The following is a 15,327-nucleotide window of genomic DNA, read 5'->3' as shown; positions in this document are numbered from 1 at the left end:
AAGAAGTGCACACCCCGGTCAGATTTTGACTTTAAGATTTACTTATTTAAGGAGGGGGATGAGAGAGAGTAGGGGGAAGGGCAGAGGGAGAGGGGGGAGCCCGACCCCAGGACCCCGAGATCATGACCTGAGCCGAAATCAAGAGTCAGATGCTCAACCGACTGAGCCACCCAGGCGCCCCCACATTTTGACTTTTGAAGGGGTCTATTAAAAGCAAGTGTCTTCCAGGACTTGTGTCTTGGAGAATGAAGAAGGAACCCCAAGGGTGCAAGGCTGCAAAGGGCTGACTGGCTATGAAGCTGGCTACAGTGTCATTGGAGATTCAATGGAGCTACTGGTGTCATAGGATAGCTATTATTTTTGTTAATGCTCCAGTTACAAAGTTTCGTAAGTTTCGAGGGCTCTGCCACTCGCCCTATTTTTCCCTTATGTCCCCTATGTTTTGCGTGCAGTTCTGCAGAAGGGGAGGTCTTTCCAGACTTCGTGGATGGCATTAAAGCTAAGGTTATTCCACTGCCATCTGGTTGGTCTGCTCACGTGTCAGGAGGCAACAGTATCAAGTGTAGAGGCCACGGCTGTCTGGAGTTCCGCGCACTTGTTGGTTGGTAACCTAGAAATGTGCTTCTTAAATGAACAGCCTGTTAGGATTTCATCTTAAATGCTTTCCAGTATTATGCTGCTGCTAAAAATGCAATTCTGAAGACTAAACCAAAACACACCCCAAAATATTTATGCTATATCACAGTCATTAACAAGAGAAAAATCCAACCATTCACATTAAAAATATAACTATGTTAAAAAAAAAATACAAGCAGGCGGGAGGTAACAAGTAAAAACAAAAACTGCACTTGAGCAGTGGTGACTTTAAGAATAAAATACCTTATTTTTCACATTAGCTTTTTCAATTAAGCAAATGACTTTTTTGTTTGTTTTGCCTGGAATTTATTATCAGTTGGTGAAAGTTTGTAGGGAAACATTTTGTATCCACAAAATGACAGATTAACAAACATAGCTGAACATCCCAGCAACACCACTGTTTCTCAAGATGAATATTTTAATGTTAGCAGGCTATGCATCAAAGTAGCAATCAAGTGTTGGCTGAACACTTATGACTATTATCTGACTTAATTTTTGAACAACCAACATAAAGATGAGCCATTTCTTTCAAATGACATGCTAGAAATGTCTGAGGGGTCTTCAAGGACCGGGAAATCATGCTGGGCTCCTGATGGCAGGCGCGTCTGGGTGAAAGCCTTTGCTCTAAAACAAGGTGCTTTCCTACACGTGAAGAGCTGTCGGGATTCATAGGACCCCGACCGAGGTCACGCCCTTGCCTCTGCCTCATCTACCAAGGCACGAAGAAGCAAGGTTATACTAAGGTTCCTGGCCAAATAGCCTTGCTTTCTGGAATAAAAATTCCCACAAACTGCTCACACATCAAAGTTATCAAGTAGCTAACGGACATGAAAGCTTTATAGCAAATAAAACACATACATACCACAAAGACATTTCTAAAAGAAAACACAGTGGAGGGAAACAAAAGGATACCAGCTTTAGCAGATACCAGTTTATTCAACACAGTGCATGATTCAGAGCATCTGATATTCCACAACCAACAAGATTTCCTACTTCCCTATTATAAAATACTGGACATCCTGAATAGAGTTAATTCAAGGTTCTTGTTCCTCTTCTCTATCTAGAATTAAACAGGTTTCTTCGTGTAGTACACATTTCACATTCACCGAAGGCTTTGGGGAGAGGGGGGAAATAGGGCATATAACCACCCCCCCAGACCAAAGGCACTTAATGTTAAAAGATAAAGCACAGTAGAGTCACCCCACAGACATTCCTGCGTGTTCAGAGTGCTGAACTTGAACGCACCACCAGGGGCCCACGTGGGATTCATCATAACAATGTAAAAGACACTGATTTCCTTGAAAACACAAAGTGCAGTATGAATATAAAGACTCATCACCGCCACCTTTTCCGCCACCCCATCCTTTTCTCAAAATAATACATAAGAGACCTCTTATTTTACATGATTAGTATCACCCAAGGTTCACACATGGAAAAAAATAGCTAAAAAATCATCTGTCATAAACTCTTACTATGAAATCACAATAGAATCTGATATACGCATAGAATTTGTGAGCTGGAAAAGGCCTCAGAGATCATGCTGTGCATCCCCTCACCAGACAGAGGTCACTGAGGCCCCGGAAGGTCAAGTGTGGGACCCTGAGGACTAGCCCTGGTGGGAGATCCTGGGAAGAACACATGTCTTCTGAAGTTTCACTCAGGGTCTCCTCCACCCCCTTCCTCTGTCAAAGACTCTCCGAAGTAAAGCACAGCAATATTCTCCAGAAATGCACCACACAATAAAGCACATATGCTGACGCAAGTCAGCGATTTGGTCTCGCAAGGCTGTTCCTTTGGCCACTGGGCAGGTATGCAACCCACCTCAGAGTGGGAATTCTTCACTTGAAGTCGTTCAACATTCTGAGGAAAGCCGAGGGCAGGTCAGACACGACTTCTGGGATTTGGGAAGGCTCATCTCGGCTCTTAGCCCGTGGTGGGCTGACGGTCAGCGGCACAGCGGAATCCCAGATTGGAAGCTGAGCTGTCGGGCGTGTTCTGGCTTCGAGCAGCACAGCGATACCTGTAGCAGTAGGACTGGCCCGAGACAGAGAGAAAGGTGAGTATTCTCAGACTCGGTGATGGGCTCTCATCTGTCAGATTCGTGCTGCACCCAAGTACCAGCCACAGGGAAGGCATGCCTACCGGGAGACAGGGCTTCCCCCACAAACACCCCCTCGGCATACTGAGCATGTAGTTTTGGAAAAGGCCGCACATTCAGAGTTCACCATATAGAATCCAATGTTTACCTTATAAACAGACATAGATATGGTGCAAAGATGTTAGTGCCAATATTACTTAGAACAGTAAAAAAAACCCAGGTAACAAGCAATGACTACAGATGTTATGCGCATCCACATATGAGATTACTAAGCAACCACTAAAAGTCATGTTTTTATGTAATACTTAATGACATAGGAAATTCTCATGGTACACTGTTAAATGAAAAGTCAGAATACAAAACTGTGTGTGGTATGATCTCAAGCTATATAATTACATATGTCAAAGAAAAAAAAGACTGCAGATTGAAAATGCACCACAATAAAAACAGTAGTTATATTTGAGCAATGGAGTTTCAAATTTCCTCTGATAAGTATGCATTACTTTCATAACTTGAAAAGTTATTTTTACATTTAGAGTATATGACATTAAACCAAATAATAAAGCTAAATGGCAAATGAGAAAATATTAATTATGAACAACATTAAGATATTATTTAATATTCAACAGAGTGGCAAAAATTAGACAGCAAGCCTAGGAACATAAAGAGTGGGAAAGGCTGTGAAAAACATTTTTTGAAATACATTGCTTTTGGGGGTGCCTGGGTGGCTCAACTGGTTAAGCATCTGACTTTGGCTCAGGTCATGATCTCAGGGTCCTGGGATTGAACCCCACGTCGGGCTCCTGGCTCAGCGTGGAGTCTGCTTCTCCCTCTCTCTCTGCCCCTCCCCTTCTTCATGTGCTCTCTCTTTCTCTCTCAAATAAATAAAATCTTTAATAAAAAAAAAAGAAATACATTGCTTTTGGATTAGCTATAAAGCTATACATTACTGTGTAGGGGATATTTTGTATCTGTTTTATTTTCTAGGCGCAGAGAACACATACATACATGTGCACAAACACACAGACATTGAGCACCTAGCACACTCCAGGGGTGCGAGGCACTGCAAGTATTATTTCACTGGGTCAGAACAGCCCAGAGAAATTAAATGGGTTATCCAAGATGACACACTTATTGAGGGAAGTAGAATTCGAACCCAGCTCTGACAGTGCGCTTGCCTCTGTAGCAAAATTCTATACTCCTAGATGGAAAGACAGGACGTCTCATGCTTCTTTCCCACCCCCAATACACCTGTCCTGCAGGGACATACCTACTTGCATGCGTAAGAAGGCCTAACACTCATCACCGGCCACCTAGTAGGTATTCCTGAATAACCACAGATTACTGCATTTACATCAAAACTTTCCATATTCCAAAAACAACCATGCATGGAACTCTTATATACTAGGATTGTACGTGGATCCAAAATAACAGAGAATGAAAATAAAGTAGTTATCCTGTGTGGCATGAGCATTAATGCTGAGTTGACCCAGTGAAACTAAAGTCCCTGCCAGGTGGTTAAAGAAACTGCACAAAGAATCATGTACAGTAACTTTGGGACTCATGAAGGAGAGATCATTTGTGGAGGGAAAAATAGGTCTGCATGGAAGAGCTCGTTTTTATTTTTTCTTAATTCTTATTCTCCTTTTTCTCATAGAAGTTGAGTGTTTCTAATCTTCATAAGAATTATCTCTAAAGCTGCCACAGAAATTGTCTGGAGTACATCCACCATAAAAAGAAAGACATAGTGGTTTGTCTTCTACAGATAGTGAAACGATATCAACCAATTTTCTCATTTTCCCTGTGGCCAGTGAGGAATAGAACATATTACCAGTATTCAGGCAGGCAGAGGAAGATGAATAAAAAATAGGCCTGAAATAATAAAAAAATTGATGGCATCTGCTATACTACCTGTGCCTGCCCTGCAACGGAAGCTCTGAAGTGACTAGAGGTCACCATGCAGGAGGACACAGCTGCAGCCTCATCCCAGGGGCCCCTGGGTGGCACAGTCAGTTAAGCGTCCGACTCTTGCTTTCAGGGAAGGTCACTATCTCGTGGATCATGAGATCGAGTCCCACGTCAGCCTCCACACTCAGCAGGGAGTCTGCTTGAGATTCTCCCCCTCTGCCCCTCACCCAACTCGTGCACTCGCGCAAGCGTGCTCTCTTTCTGTCTCTCAAATAAATAAATAAATCTTAAAAAAAAAAAGAAGCCTCATCCCACATAGGCCCTACTCACCCGGCTGCTATGAAGCAATAGTGCTCTGGTATTTCTAGACTCAAACTCCCGTGGATAATCCAGGGTCCCATGCTACCAAGTGTGTGTAGTGAATTCTACATTGGAGCAAGAATTGAGTTCAGGGGCAGGCAAGCATCTAGACATGGACATCCTTGTTCCATAACTGTATCACACACAACAAAAAACAAACAAGCATTTCCTGGTTGCCTGTGTGCACACCCACAGAGGAAGCCTGACTGAGGGCATGGTCTTGTCCTGCTGGAGATCACAGGCTGGCTGAGGGAACAATGACAACACATCAAACAGCTATAAAACATGCTAGGGTTTATTAATTCAGGTAAAGGAATGGTCCCTTGTAGAATGTCAAAGTCTCTAGGAAAGACTTTGGAAAGACTTCTAGAAGGCAAAACTTGGCCATAGCTCGATTTACATGATTATGGCAGTGGTCTTCGGACCTCAGCATGCACACAAGAACAGCCTGAAGAGCTTAAGTACCTACTCCTGGGCCACACACCCAAAGATTCTGACTCAGTCAATCTGGTGTGGAGTCCAAGAATTCGCACTTCTAACAAGCTTCTAGGTGCTGCTAATGCTATGGGACCCAGGGGCTGCAGTTAGAGAAGAATTCATTTATAGAATTTAGAAAGGAGGAAAGAAGGTATATTAAGTAGAGACAATAATGACATCGGAGGCATGAAAATGGAAAAACTTGGGCCAGTTAAGGGGATAGCAAGGCCATAGCCTGATCATGTCAGAGCATAGTTTATTTATTCATTAAGTATTCGAGACATGCTAGATGCTATTCTGGGCATGAGGGATAAAAGGCAGACCAAGACAGACAATGCACCTGTCAGCAGGAAGCTTACATTCAACAGGGATTAGTCAGACAATAAATAAACCGATAAATTCAAGATTGTTTCTGGTAGTGGTCAGCTTGGAAGAAAGTGAAATAGGGAGACAGGAGTGGGAGTGAGTAGGTGGCTACTTTAGACAAGGCAGCCTGGGAAGGCCTCTCTGAGGTGGCGCCAGGTGAGTTGCCCAAAGATTTGGAGAACAATAATTCCAGGCAAAAGCAATCACTGTATAAAGGCAATAAATGATAAAAAGCAGGAAACATGGGTAGATAAATAGGATGGAGTTACAATACAGGCAGTCTTCTCAGCAGAAAGAATTTGGGCTTGATACAAATGGAAATCGTGACAACCACTGTGCTAATTTACTCACCAGAAAGAGCAAAATCCAAGACTCCTTAGCTATTTAACCATAGGCAAAGCCTTTCTGAATCTGTTCCCTTGTCAATGATATAGGGCTATTAATGAAATAATGTCAAAATGCTTCATCTTGTCTTTACATAAAAAAAAGTAAAGCACTGGACACGTGGAAGTTATTGTAACTGTCACTTTATTAATGAACACAACAGGGGCGACTGGGTGGCTCAGTTCGTTAAGCATCTGCCGTCAGCTCAGGTCATGATCTTAAGGTCCTGAGATAGAGCCCCATGTCCAGCCAGCTCAGCAGCGAGTCTGCTTCTCCCTCTCCCTCTGCCCTTCTCCTTGCCTGTGTGCGCGCTCTCTCTCAAATAAATAAATAAAATCTTTAAATGAACACAACACTCTTAATTATAGAAACTAACGTTGACTGTCTTACCTGACTTTTGGGGGGTTAATCTGCTTCCTCACTAAAACAAAAGCATTAGCCAGCTTCTCCACCAGTCTTAAATAGCTTCTGCTGGAAAGATAATACTGCCAGTATCTGAATGCGGATTTACAGTTGACCCTTGCACAACATGGGTCTGAACTGCACTAGGTCTGTTTACCTGCATTTTTTAAAAAAACAGTATAGCACTGTAAACGTATTTCCTCTTCTCCTTATAATTTTCTTAACATCTTCTTTTCTATAGCTTACTTTATTATTATAAGAATACAGTATATAATACATGTAACATACAAAATAGTGTAATCAGCTGTTTATGTTATCGATAAGGCTTACAGTCATCAGGAGGTTATCAGAAAAGTTTTGGGGGAGTTAAAAGTTTTATGTGGATATCTGATTGCGTGGGGGGTTGGCGCCCCTACCCGCTGCGCTGTTCAAGGGCCAACCGTACATTTGCTACCTACATGCAGAAGTTACTTGCTATATAAATGGGAAAGATGAGGAATATCTCTGGTAACTAAGGCATAGGACTAAGGTCTTTGTTGGATGGCATATTTCTATATGCAACTTGTCTCTCAAATTACATAAAAAACTATTTTAAAATAAGATACTGCTCATATGCCACAAAAATCAGACTGTAACAATTCTGACAAACGATGCCCGACTGGAAGACTGTATTCAGAAGGACTGTGAGGAGGCTGTGACGTAAGACAGTAGGAAAGAGATCCATAATGTAGAAGAGATTTTTGCCATAGCCATATCTGAAGACCTTGGCACACAGAAAATAATTCCATTATGGGGGGGAAAGAAATAAAAGTGCACTAATAAATGTGGGTAAAATACTACTGACAGCTTACTTAGGAAGCAGGATAAGGGCTTTTTATTGTCATTTTTATGTTTATTATTTATTTTCTAATTTTTATGCAATGAATTTTTTTTTGGCAAAAGAATAAAAGCTTAAAATCAGTGACAACAAAAACAGCTAGTCCTTTATGAGATCACAGCAGTCCCTATAACCTTCCATTAACCTAAATGACTGTGTAGAACTAAACCCTAAAAAAGCAAGTCTCATCATAAGTTAAAGGGTAGGAGGTCAGGACCACCATAAGAGAGTGAATTCACATCATCATTCCATTTCAAATGAACTCATTCACTCAGCAAACATTTATTAATAAGTAGTTCATTTTCAATTCCGATAATGGGCAACTAATAGAACACATAATTAAAGAGGAAAATGGTCTGATTTTAAATGTCCTCATTGCTTTTTCTTTTTTTCCAGCTCTACTTTTAGCACCAAAAATGGTTATTAATTATGTTAGGTCTTTGAGTGGCTGAAATATGGGTCATTTTACTAATTAAGGACAGAGGTAGTGGGAAGGACCCACTTTAGCCCTTTTTCATCAAAATGGATAATTACTGTGTGAAACTAATCTCAATACCTACACTAAGAAAGTGATCCTGAACTCAGGAACAATCCATTTAAGATAATGACTTACCAGCCTTGGGGCTCTGAAGTCAAGTGGAACAGCAATATGGTTTTTATGAGAAGAAGACTTTCAGGGATAAAGGGAAGGTTTAAAGAAAGTGTAGCTCATTATAAAAAAAATCATTATATGAAATCACACAGCAGAACCCTGGTCTCTCGATTTCACACCCATTGCTCTTGCCATCGACACTAGATCAACTCCTTTCTTAGTAATCTTGGTGTAAAATGGAAGGAGGGTGAGGATTTCCTCCATTTCATGGGTTGGGTTAAAGACCCCACAGAGATTAGTCTAACAACATTCAAGAACAACAGCTAGTGTTTCTTGAGTACTTACTGTATGAAATGTTCTAAGAAATTCACATGTATTAAATGTATTAATTCACTTAATCCTCCCAATAATCATCCGAGGTAGGTATTAGCATCTGCATTGTATACACAGAAAAAAACTGAGGCACAGAGATGCTAATAGTGTGCCAAGGGTCACCTTCTATAAGCAGTGGATCCACGACTACAGCCTTTTCAATCCCATTTAAGAGTCTGGGCCTTTGGGCGCCTGGGTGGCTCAGTTGGTTAAGCGACTGCCTTCAGCTCAGGTCATGATCCTGGAGTCCCAGGATCGAATCCCATGTCGGGCTCCCTGCTCGGTGGGGAGTCTGCCTCTCTCTCTGACCCTCCCCCCTCTCATGCTCTCTATCTCATTCTCTCTCTCAAATAAATAAAATAAAAATAAAATCTTTAAAAAAAAAAAAAAGAGTCTGGGCCTTTAACCCAACACCATGTTTTCTCACAGTTTTTCTTTCTGTGCTCTCATTATTGAAGCTGTACTTTGGATGGACTTTCAATAAGGTACGAATAATCATCAGAGCTTATGTTAGTCATGCAAGCTAGCCCTGGTCCATGATCAAAAGTTAAGTCACCTTCTAAGCAAGGTGATTTTTTTCAAAATGAATTACATTTTTTTCTTTATATTCATTTCCTTTCTTTTACTGATTTTCACCTATGCCATAAGAATCATTTCAAGGATTCTGCCTCTCTAGTTAGTTCATTAGTTGACTCTTTATTGAAAAGGGAAGGGGGAAAACAATCTAATTATAATAAATGCAATGGTTAATGATGATGGTACTAGTAGTATATACTTTATGCTTATATACTTTGGTCCATTCATTCCTCCTAAGAACCTTACAGGAGGTGCAATTATGGTGTGCATTTTACAAATGTAAAAACTGAGGCTTAGAAAGGTTAAGTAAGAAAGGTAACAGACTAGCAAGGAGAAGTTATAGAACTCTAATCCAGATCTAATTTCAGAGTCCACAACTCAGTAATTTAATTATAGCTGCCACTCTTAATCTAGTGAAAAGGATAAGTGCTCTGAAAGTAATTCACAGCCAACACTGTATTGTTTTCTTGATATCACTGAAATACCAGCCTGATGTTAAATACCTACATCATCTACAATTAACTTAATGAAGATCCTGGAGCTAATTTTTTTCTGGGAAATCCTATGGATCCCACTCTGTTTTATTACTCTGCTATTCTCTCTTCTGGAATACTCTCTTCATCATTCTGAATATGACTAAATTAAAACTTACCTTTCAAGTATATAGAAAAGCTCTATATGAATATAAGCTTAATATAAGCTCTAAATGAACCCCTAAAATTTTAAAACAAAGAGTTTTAGCTAATAAGCCAAAGGACAGAAAATGGAGTGATAAAATATGCTTAACTAAAGAAGTCAGAGAAAAGGACAAAGAACAGATGAGACAAAAAAAGACTACAAATATCAAGATGGCAAATTTAAACTCAGCAAGATCAATAACCACATTAAATGTAAATGGTACAAACAGCCAATGAAAAGGCAGAGATTATGCCAATAAATTCAACAACTCAGTTAAAATAGACAAATTACTTAAAAGGCACAAACTCCCAGAGCTTAATCAAGAAGAATGAGATAATCTGCATAACCCTGCCACTGTTAACCAAATTAAATTTATGGTTACTACTCTACTCCTAAATGGTTTCCTTGGGGGAATTCTATCAAGCATTTAAGGAAGAAATACTGCATTCTACATGAACTGTTCCGGAAAATTCAAGATGAGGGAATATTTCCCAACTTCAGTATCTAAACCCAGCAATACAATGATACCAAAACCAGACAAGAAAACAACAGACCAATAACCACCAGGAGGGTACATGCAAAAATGCTCAATATTTTAACAAACTGAATCCAAAACATATAAAAAGGATAATACATCATAATTAAGCAAGCACAGTCTAAGAATTTGACAATGGGTGGCAAACATGGTTTAACATTTGAAAACTAAAAATTTATGAGCATAATTTACCATATTGACAAACTGAAAAAGAAAAACCATACAAACATCTCAATAGCTGCAGAAAAGGCATCCAGAAAAATTTACATCCATTTCTGATAAAAACTCTCAAAAAGCTAGGAAGGAAACTTCCTTGAACTTATAAAGAACATCTCCAAAAACACTACAGCTAATACACCTAACTTTGAAAAGTTGAATGTTTAACCCCTTATGATAAAAAATGAGGTAAGAATGTCTGTTCATACCATGCATATTCAATACTATATTAGAGGTTCTAGCCAATGCAATAGAACAAGAAAAAGTAATGAAAAAGATTTTAAAAGAATTGTCTATATTCATAGATGATATAACCACCAATGTAGAAAAACTAAAAGAATCTACAAAAACATTATTAGTATAGCTGAGTTTAAGAAAGTTGCAGAACACAAGATAAACCAATTATACCATGTAAGTGTATTTATTAAAAACATATATTAGATTAAAAGATATTTTAAAAGAATAAGCTGGGAAGCTTATAAAAATACAGATTCAAAATAAGCAAAAAATATGAAATGTTAAAGTAAACACGTTCATATGCACAGCAATGGAATACTTTTAGTGTTCATACTTAAAAATGTTTTTTATAAGCATCATTTTCTCTATTTTCTTGAGGGAAAATCTTCTGGTCCTCAAATCTTGCAGAGTAAATGAATTCTCAATTTTTAAAAGTGTCATATGTCACAAATACAACTGGTGGTAATTAAGGTTGTGAGATACTATTCTGCAAAGAGAAATTTTGTTTTTCATGGAAGTCTATTTCCCTAGCAAAAGAATTCAATACACTTGTAGTAACAGCTTGAATGAAAGAAAAAATCGGGGACTAAAGACTGATATGTGTGTGAACATTTAAAAGTACCAGGATGACCTAGGGCAGTGCTTTTAATTTCAAATTAAAATTAGAATTGTAAAGATAAATTTGCCTACATCTTGTCATAAATGTAGGTTTAAAGCATAAAGTAAACCAAATATGAACTTCCACTTAAATAACTGGATTAAAATTTTAAAGAAATACAGAAGATACACATACACACAATCTACAGAGATTCTCTTTAGACTAGTGGTTTCCAAGCTTTGCAGTATGTTTTCATCCCCCTGAGACCTTTAAAATCCTGATGCCCAGGCCACACTCCAGAGAAATCAAAATGAGCTGAGTGGGGGAATATGCATCAGTCTTTTTTACAGATCCCAGATGATTCTAATGTGCAATAAAGTTTGAGAACCACTGTGTTAAGGTAAAATTTGATAATACACCCATTGTCAAATTAGTCATTTAATTTGGAGCCCTTATAGGTTGTTTTAAGTCTCTAACTGCCTGGACTAACTGAATTACCATGGAAAACTTCTTGTAATAACCATCTGCAAAATGCCATCTTTGCATAGGGATAGAAAGAAGCTGAAGTGTTGGAGATACTAAAAATACATGATTTAAAGAAAAAAGGGAGAGGTGGTATTCAATTTCCAAACTCCTCAAAAATTTTACTCATGAAACACCAACTCACACTGATTACCCAAGAACAAACATTTCTGACGCTGAAATCATAGCCCAGAGCAGAAACACTCTCTGAGATTGATGCTTATTTCACAAAGCACATACATTATACCTAGAACATTTGTGATGTTTCCATTCCAGTACACTACAATCCACCCTCCATTTCCAACTCTCACCTTAATCTCAACAGAGGATCCCAAAATTTATAGAAGTTTCAAATAAATGAAGGGTATACTTCCAGACAGACATGCTGGAAATAGTATATTGTCCACCCTGGTTCATGGGACAATAAAGTTCTCTCAGTGGGTCAAGATTCAACAGATGGAAATTAGTTAACAATAGATTATTCACAACCTCTGCTTCTTTTCCCCATGCCTGTATCCAAATCTGAAATGAGTATTATTATTATTATTATTTTACTTTGATGAGAATAGGTATGTATTAGCAGAAGTGGATGGGACATTTTAGGGCTAAGGTTTACAGTGGATCTATTAACCTATTGTTAGTACACCAATGCAGAGTTTAATGACTTGGCTTACCTTATGGCACATGTAGGATCCACCTTTCTTCACCCGGTCTTTTCCAGAAGGGGGGCCTTTCTGTGGATGAAGAGAACACATCAGTCCAGAAAGCACAGATGTTCCTCAAGGACTGGCAGAGTTTGTTTTAGTCCAACCAGCTCTTCACAGCTGCCTCAACTCTTCACATGCTTTTCTGCCCCCGGACCCTGAATCTGCACCCACGCACCCTTCCAAATGCCCACCTCTACAAATCCTACCCACCCTCTAAGGTCTGGCTCAGGTTCCCACTTTGGTGAAATCTTTGTGACTATAGCAAACAATTCCCCCTTCTAAGCCCCCGTAATAGCATTTCTCACCTAGGTGACTAATAAGCTGCTTGGCAGCATCTCCTAGAGCACCTTCTCATGCTGATATGCAAATTTATCCTGCCTAACAACTGGCTTGTTTAAGTGGACTAGCTAGCCTTTTGAATTATGTTTTTATAATCTTACTGTGCAACACCTAATAAACCCTTTGCTGACTGAAGGACTTTGCTTTTCATCTTTTAAAAAAAAATTTAGGTCAGGTTTATTGAGGTATAATTTACATACAGTAAACTTTAACCTTTTTAATCCTTTTTAAATGCACATATCTGGTGAGTTTTGACAAACGTATAGGTATGTAACCACTACCACAATCAAGATACGGAACACAGTTTATCTTTTTAAAATGATTTATATAGTGCTGCTATGAGCCAAGCATGGATGCAAATATTAACCCATGTAATCTCTATAACTTCTTTTTTTTTTTTTAAGATTTTATTTTTAAGTAATCCCTACATCCAGCATGGGGCCAGAACTCACAACCCCGAGATCAAGAGTTCCATGCTCCACCCACTGAGCCAGCTGGGCGCCCCTCTCCATACCAACTTCTGAAGTAAGATAAGCAAGTGGCAGAATAAGGATGGATGCACACCCAGGCAGCCTGGCTCCAGTCCATTTGATGCTCTCCGTTTAGAGACCAGGAATGTAGGAAATTGGGCAATGCCTACAAGGGGGGCAAGAAGCAAGAGTTGCTACCACTGTAGGGAAAACTGAAGCCTGAATCAGCCAGCCAAGAGGTAAGACTATTTTTTCTAGGAAGGGCTTTGGATAAAAGTGCACTGGAAATGAACATCCTAAAACTTTAGTTGCCAGCATAAGGGCCTCAACATCAGATGAGTCATGCAAAGAACGTCTGAGAAGTACCAATAACCTCCTACAAACCAGAACCACATATGGGAAGTTTAGGGGCTTACATTTTTTTTGCTTTTCCTTTGTTAGGCAAAAAGTCAATTAATCATGTAGCTGCCTGCTTTTTGTCTACTGAAAACGAGACAAGGTCGAACAATGCCGCTTATCTTAGTTTTCCTTTTCTTGTCAACTACCTAGAGTCAAGGGTTCAGACATAAGTGGCAGAAGTTAAAAGAACCATGTTTTCTCCAAGCTTGGCTAACATACTGACCTGCAAATGTCAACTATGTGGGCAGAAGTTCACGTTCTCTAAGCACTTCCAGGTACTTAGAAAGGGTCACAGCCCACGCCCCCAGCTATTCTTCATTTCACAGCAGGGCCCCAGTATTTCCATGGCCTTAAATGCTTAATGCCATGCTAATAAACTTTTAGCAGTTAGAAATGGGCAAACTGTAAATGAGAAAAACTACCTGTGAAAATAAGGACTGCCAGCGCAGCCTTCTTCCCAGGAGTGTCTGGAACCTGACAGACATTGCATCAGAATCTGCTGGGTGTGTTTATTATCCTAGAGAAGTATGAAGCTGAAAGGAACACATTGCTATCTGTGGAGTTATCCCACATAATGGCCAATGTCTCCTACAGGGAATTTCTTGCTGAGGAGTTTTTGCCGTACCACTGCTTCCCTCAGGTGGCTCTCCACGTGCTGCGTCACGATGCACCAAATGACAGCTTACATTCTGACCGAAGTATCTGATATCATGCAAGATTAAATTCTTTTGTCAGGTTACATCGAAGGACAAGAAGGAGCTGATTTGCCAATAAGAACGAGCGAGAACAAAATCATTCCCTTTCATCACCGTCTCCGATGAACTAAGCCTGCAGTCAATAAATACGACACTTATCAAAGGGACACAAACACTACTGAGAGTCACCCTGTACTGACAACCACAGCAATTAATACTGTCCTCGATTTAGGTGACTGCTCAGATGATCCTTTTTTTTTTTTTTTAAAGATTTTACTTATTTGACAGAGAGAGACACAGCGAGAGAGAGAACACAAATGGGGAGTGGGAGAGGGAGAAGCAGGCTTCCCGCTGAGCAGGGAGCCCAATGTGGGGCTCGATCCCAGGACCTGGGACCATGACCTGAGCCGAAGGCAGACACTTAACGACTGAGCCACCCAGGCGCCCCTGCTCAGACGATTCTTACAAATAAAACTATTTTTGCCAGAAAACAACATGAGGTAGGATTAGCTGTAACTGTTTGAAATGCTCACCACTTTGCAAAACCAACCAACCAACCAACCAAAACAAACAAAAAAAACCCACAGAAAAATTACTAGGAGGGTTGTAGCAGTTTGAATAGTGTCCCCCCAAAACTCACATTCACTTAGAGCCTCAGAATGTGAACTTATTTAGAAATAGGGACTTTGCAGATTTGTAATTTTCGTAATTTGTTAAGATGATGTCATACAGTATAATGGTGAACCCTAAAAGTGCAATGACTGGTGTCCTTGTCATAGGAGGACAGGACACAGAGAGACACGCAGAGGAGGCCATGTGAAGATGGAGGCAGAGACTGGCATGATGCAGCTACAAGCCGAGGATTCCTAGGACCTGCTAGAAG

At 39.8% G+C, this 15,327-nt stretch overlaps 1 protein-coding gene across 2 annotated transcripts in view; it reads right to left on the bottom strand.

Annotated features, from left to right (window-relative positions):
- Positions 1–1,545: 1,545 nt before the first annotated feature.
- The window catches only part of SUMF1 (sulfatase modifying factor 1), a 94,035-nt gene continuing 80,253 nt past the window's right edge, over positions 1,546–15,327 (bottom strand). The window contains exons 8-10 of one of the 2 annotated variants that reach the window (XM_034998338.1): positions 13,445–13,516; positions 12,509–12,568; positions 1,546–2,670 (exon numbers count right to left, since the gene is read on the bottom strand). In XM_034998338.1, the coding sequence (XP_034854229.1) occupies positions 2,560–2,670; positions 12,509–12,568; positions 13,445–13,516 (243 nt within the window). In that variant the 3' untranslated portion in view covers positions 1,546–2,559. The remainder of the gene's footprint in view (positions 2,671–12,508; positions 12,569–13,444; positions 13,517–15,327) is intronic. The other variant, XM_034998339.1, reaches the window with a different exon arrangement.

The sequence above is a fragment of the Mirounga leonina genome, unplaced genomic scaffold (assembly GCF_011800145.1).
Source record: "Mirounga leonina isolate KUSES-001 unplaced genomic scaffold, KU_Mleo_1.0 Mir_94, whole genome shotgun sequence".
Taxonomy (NCBI): domain Eukaryota; kingdom Metazoa; phylum Chordata; class Mammalia; order Carnivora; family Phocidae; genus Mirounga; species Mirounga leonina.
The sequence above is the reverse complement of the archived record's forward strand: the minus strand, read 5'-3'. Positions and strand labels throughout refer to the sequence as shown.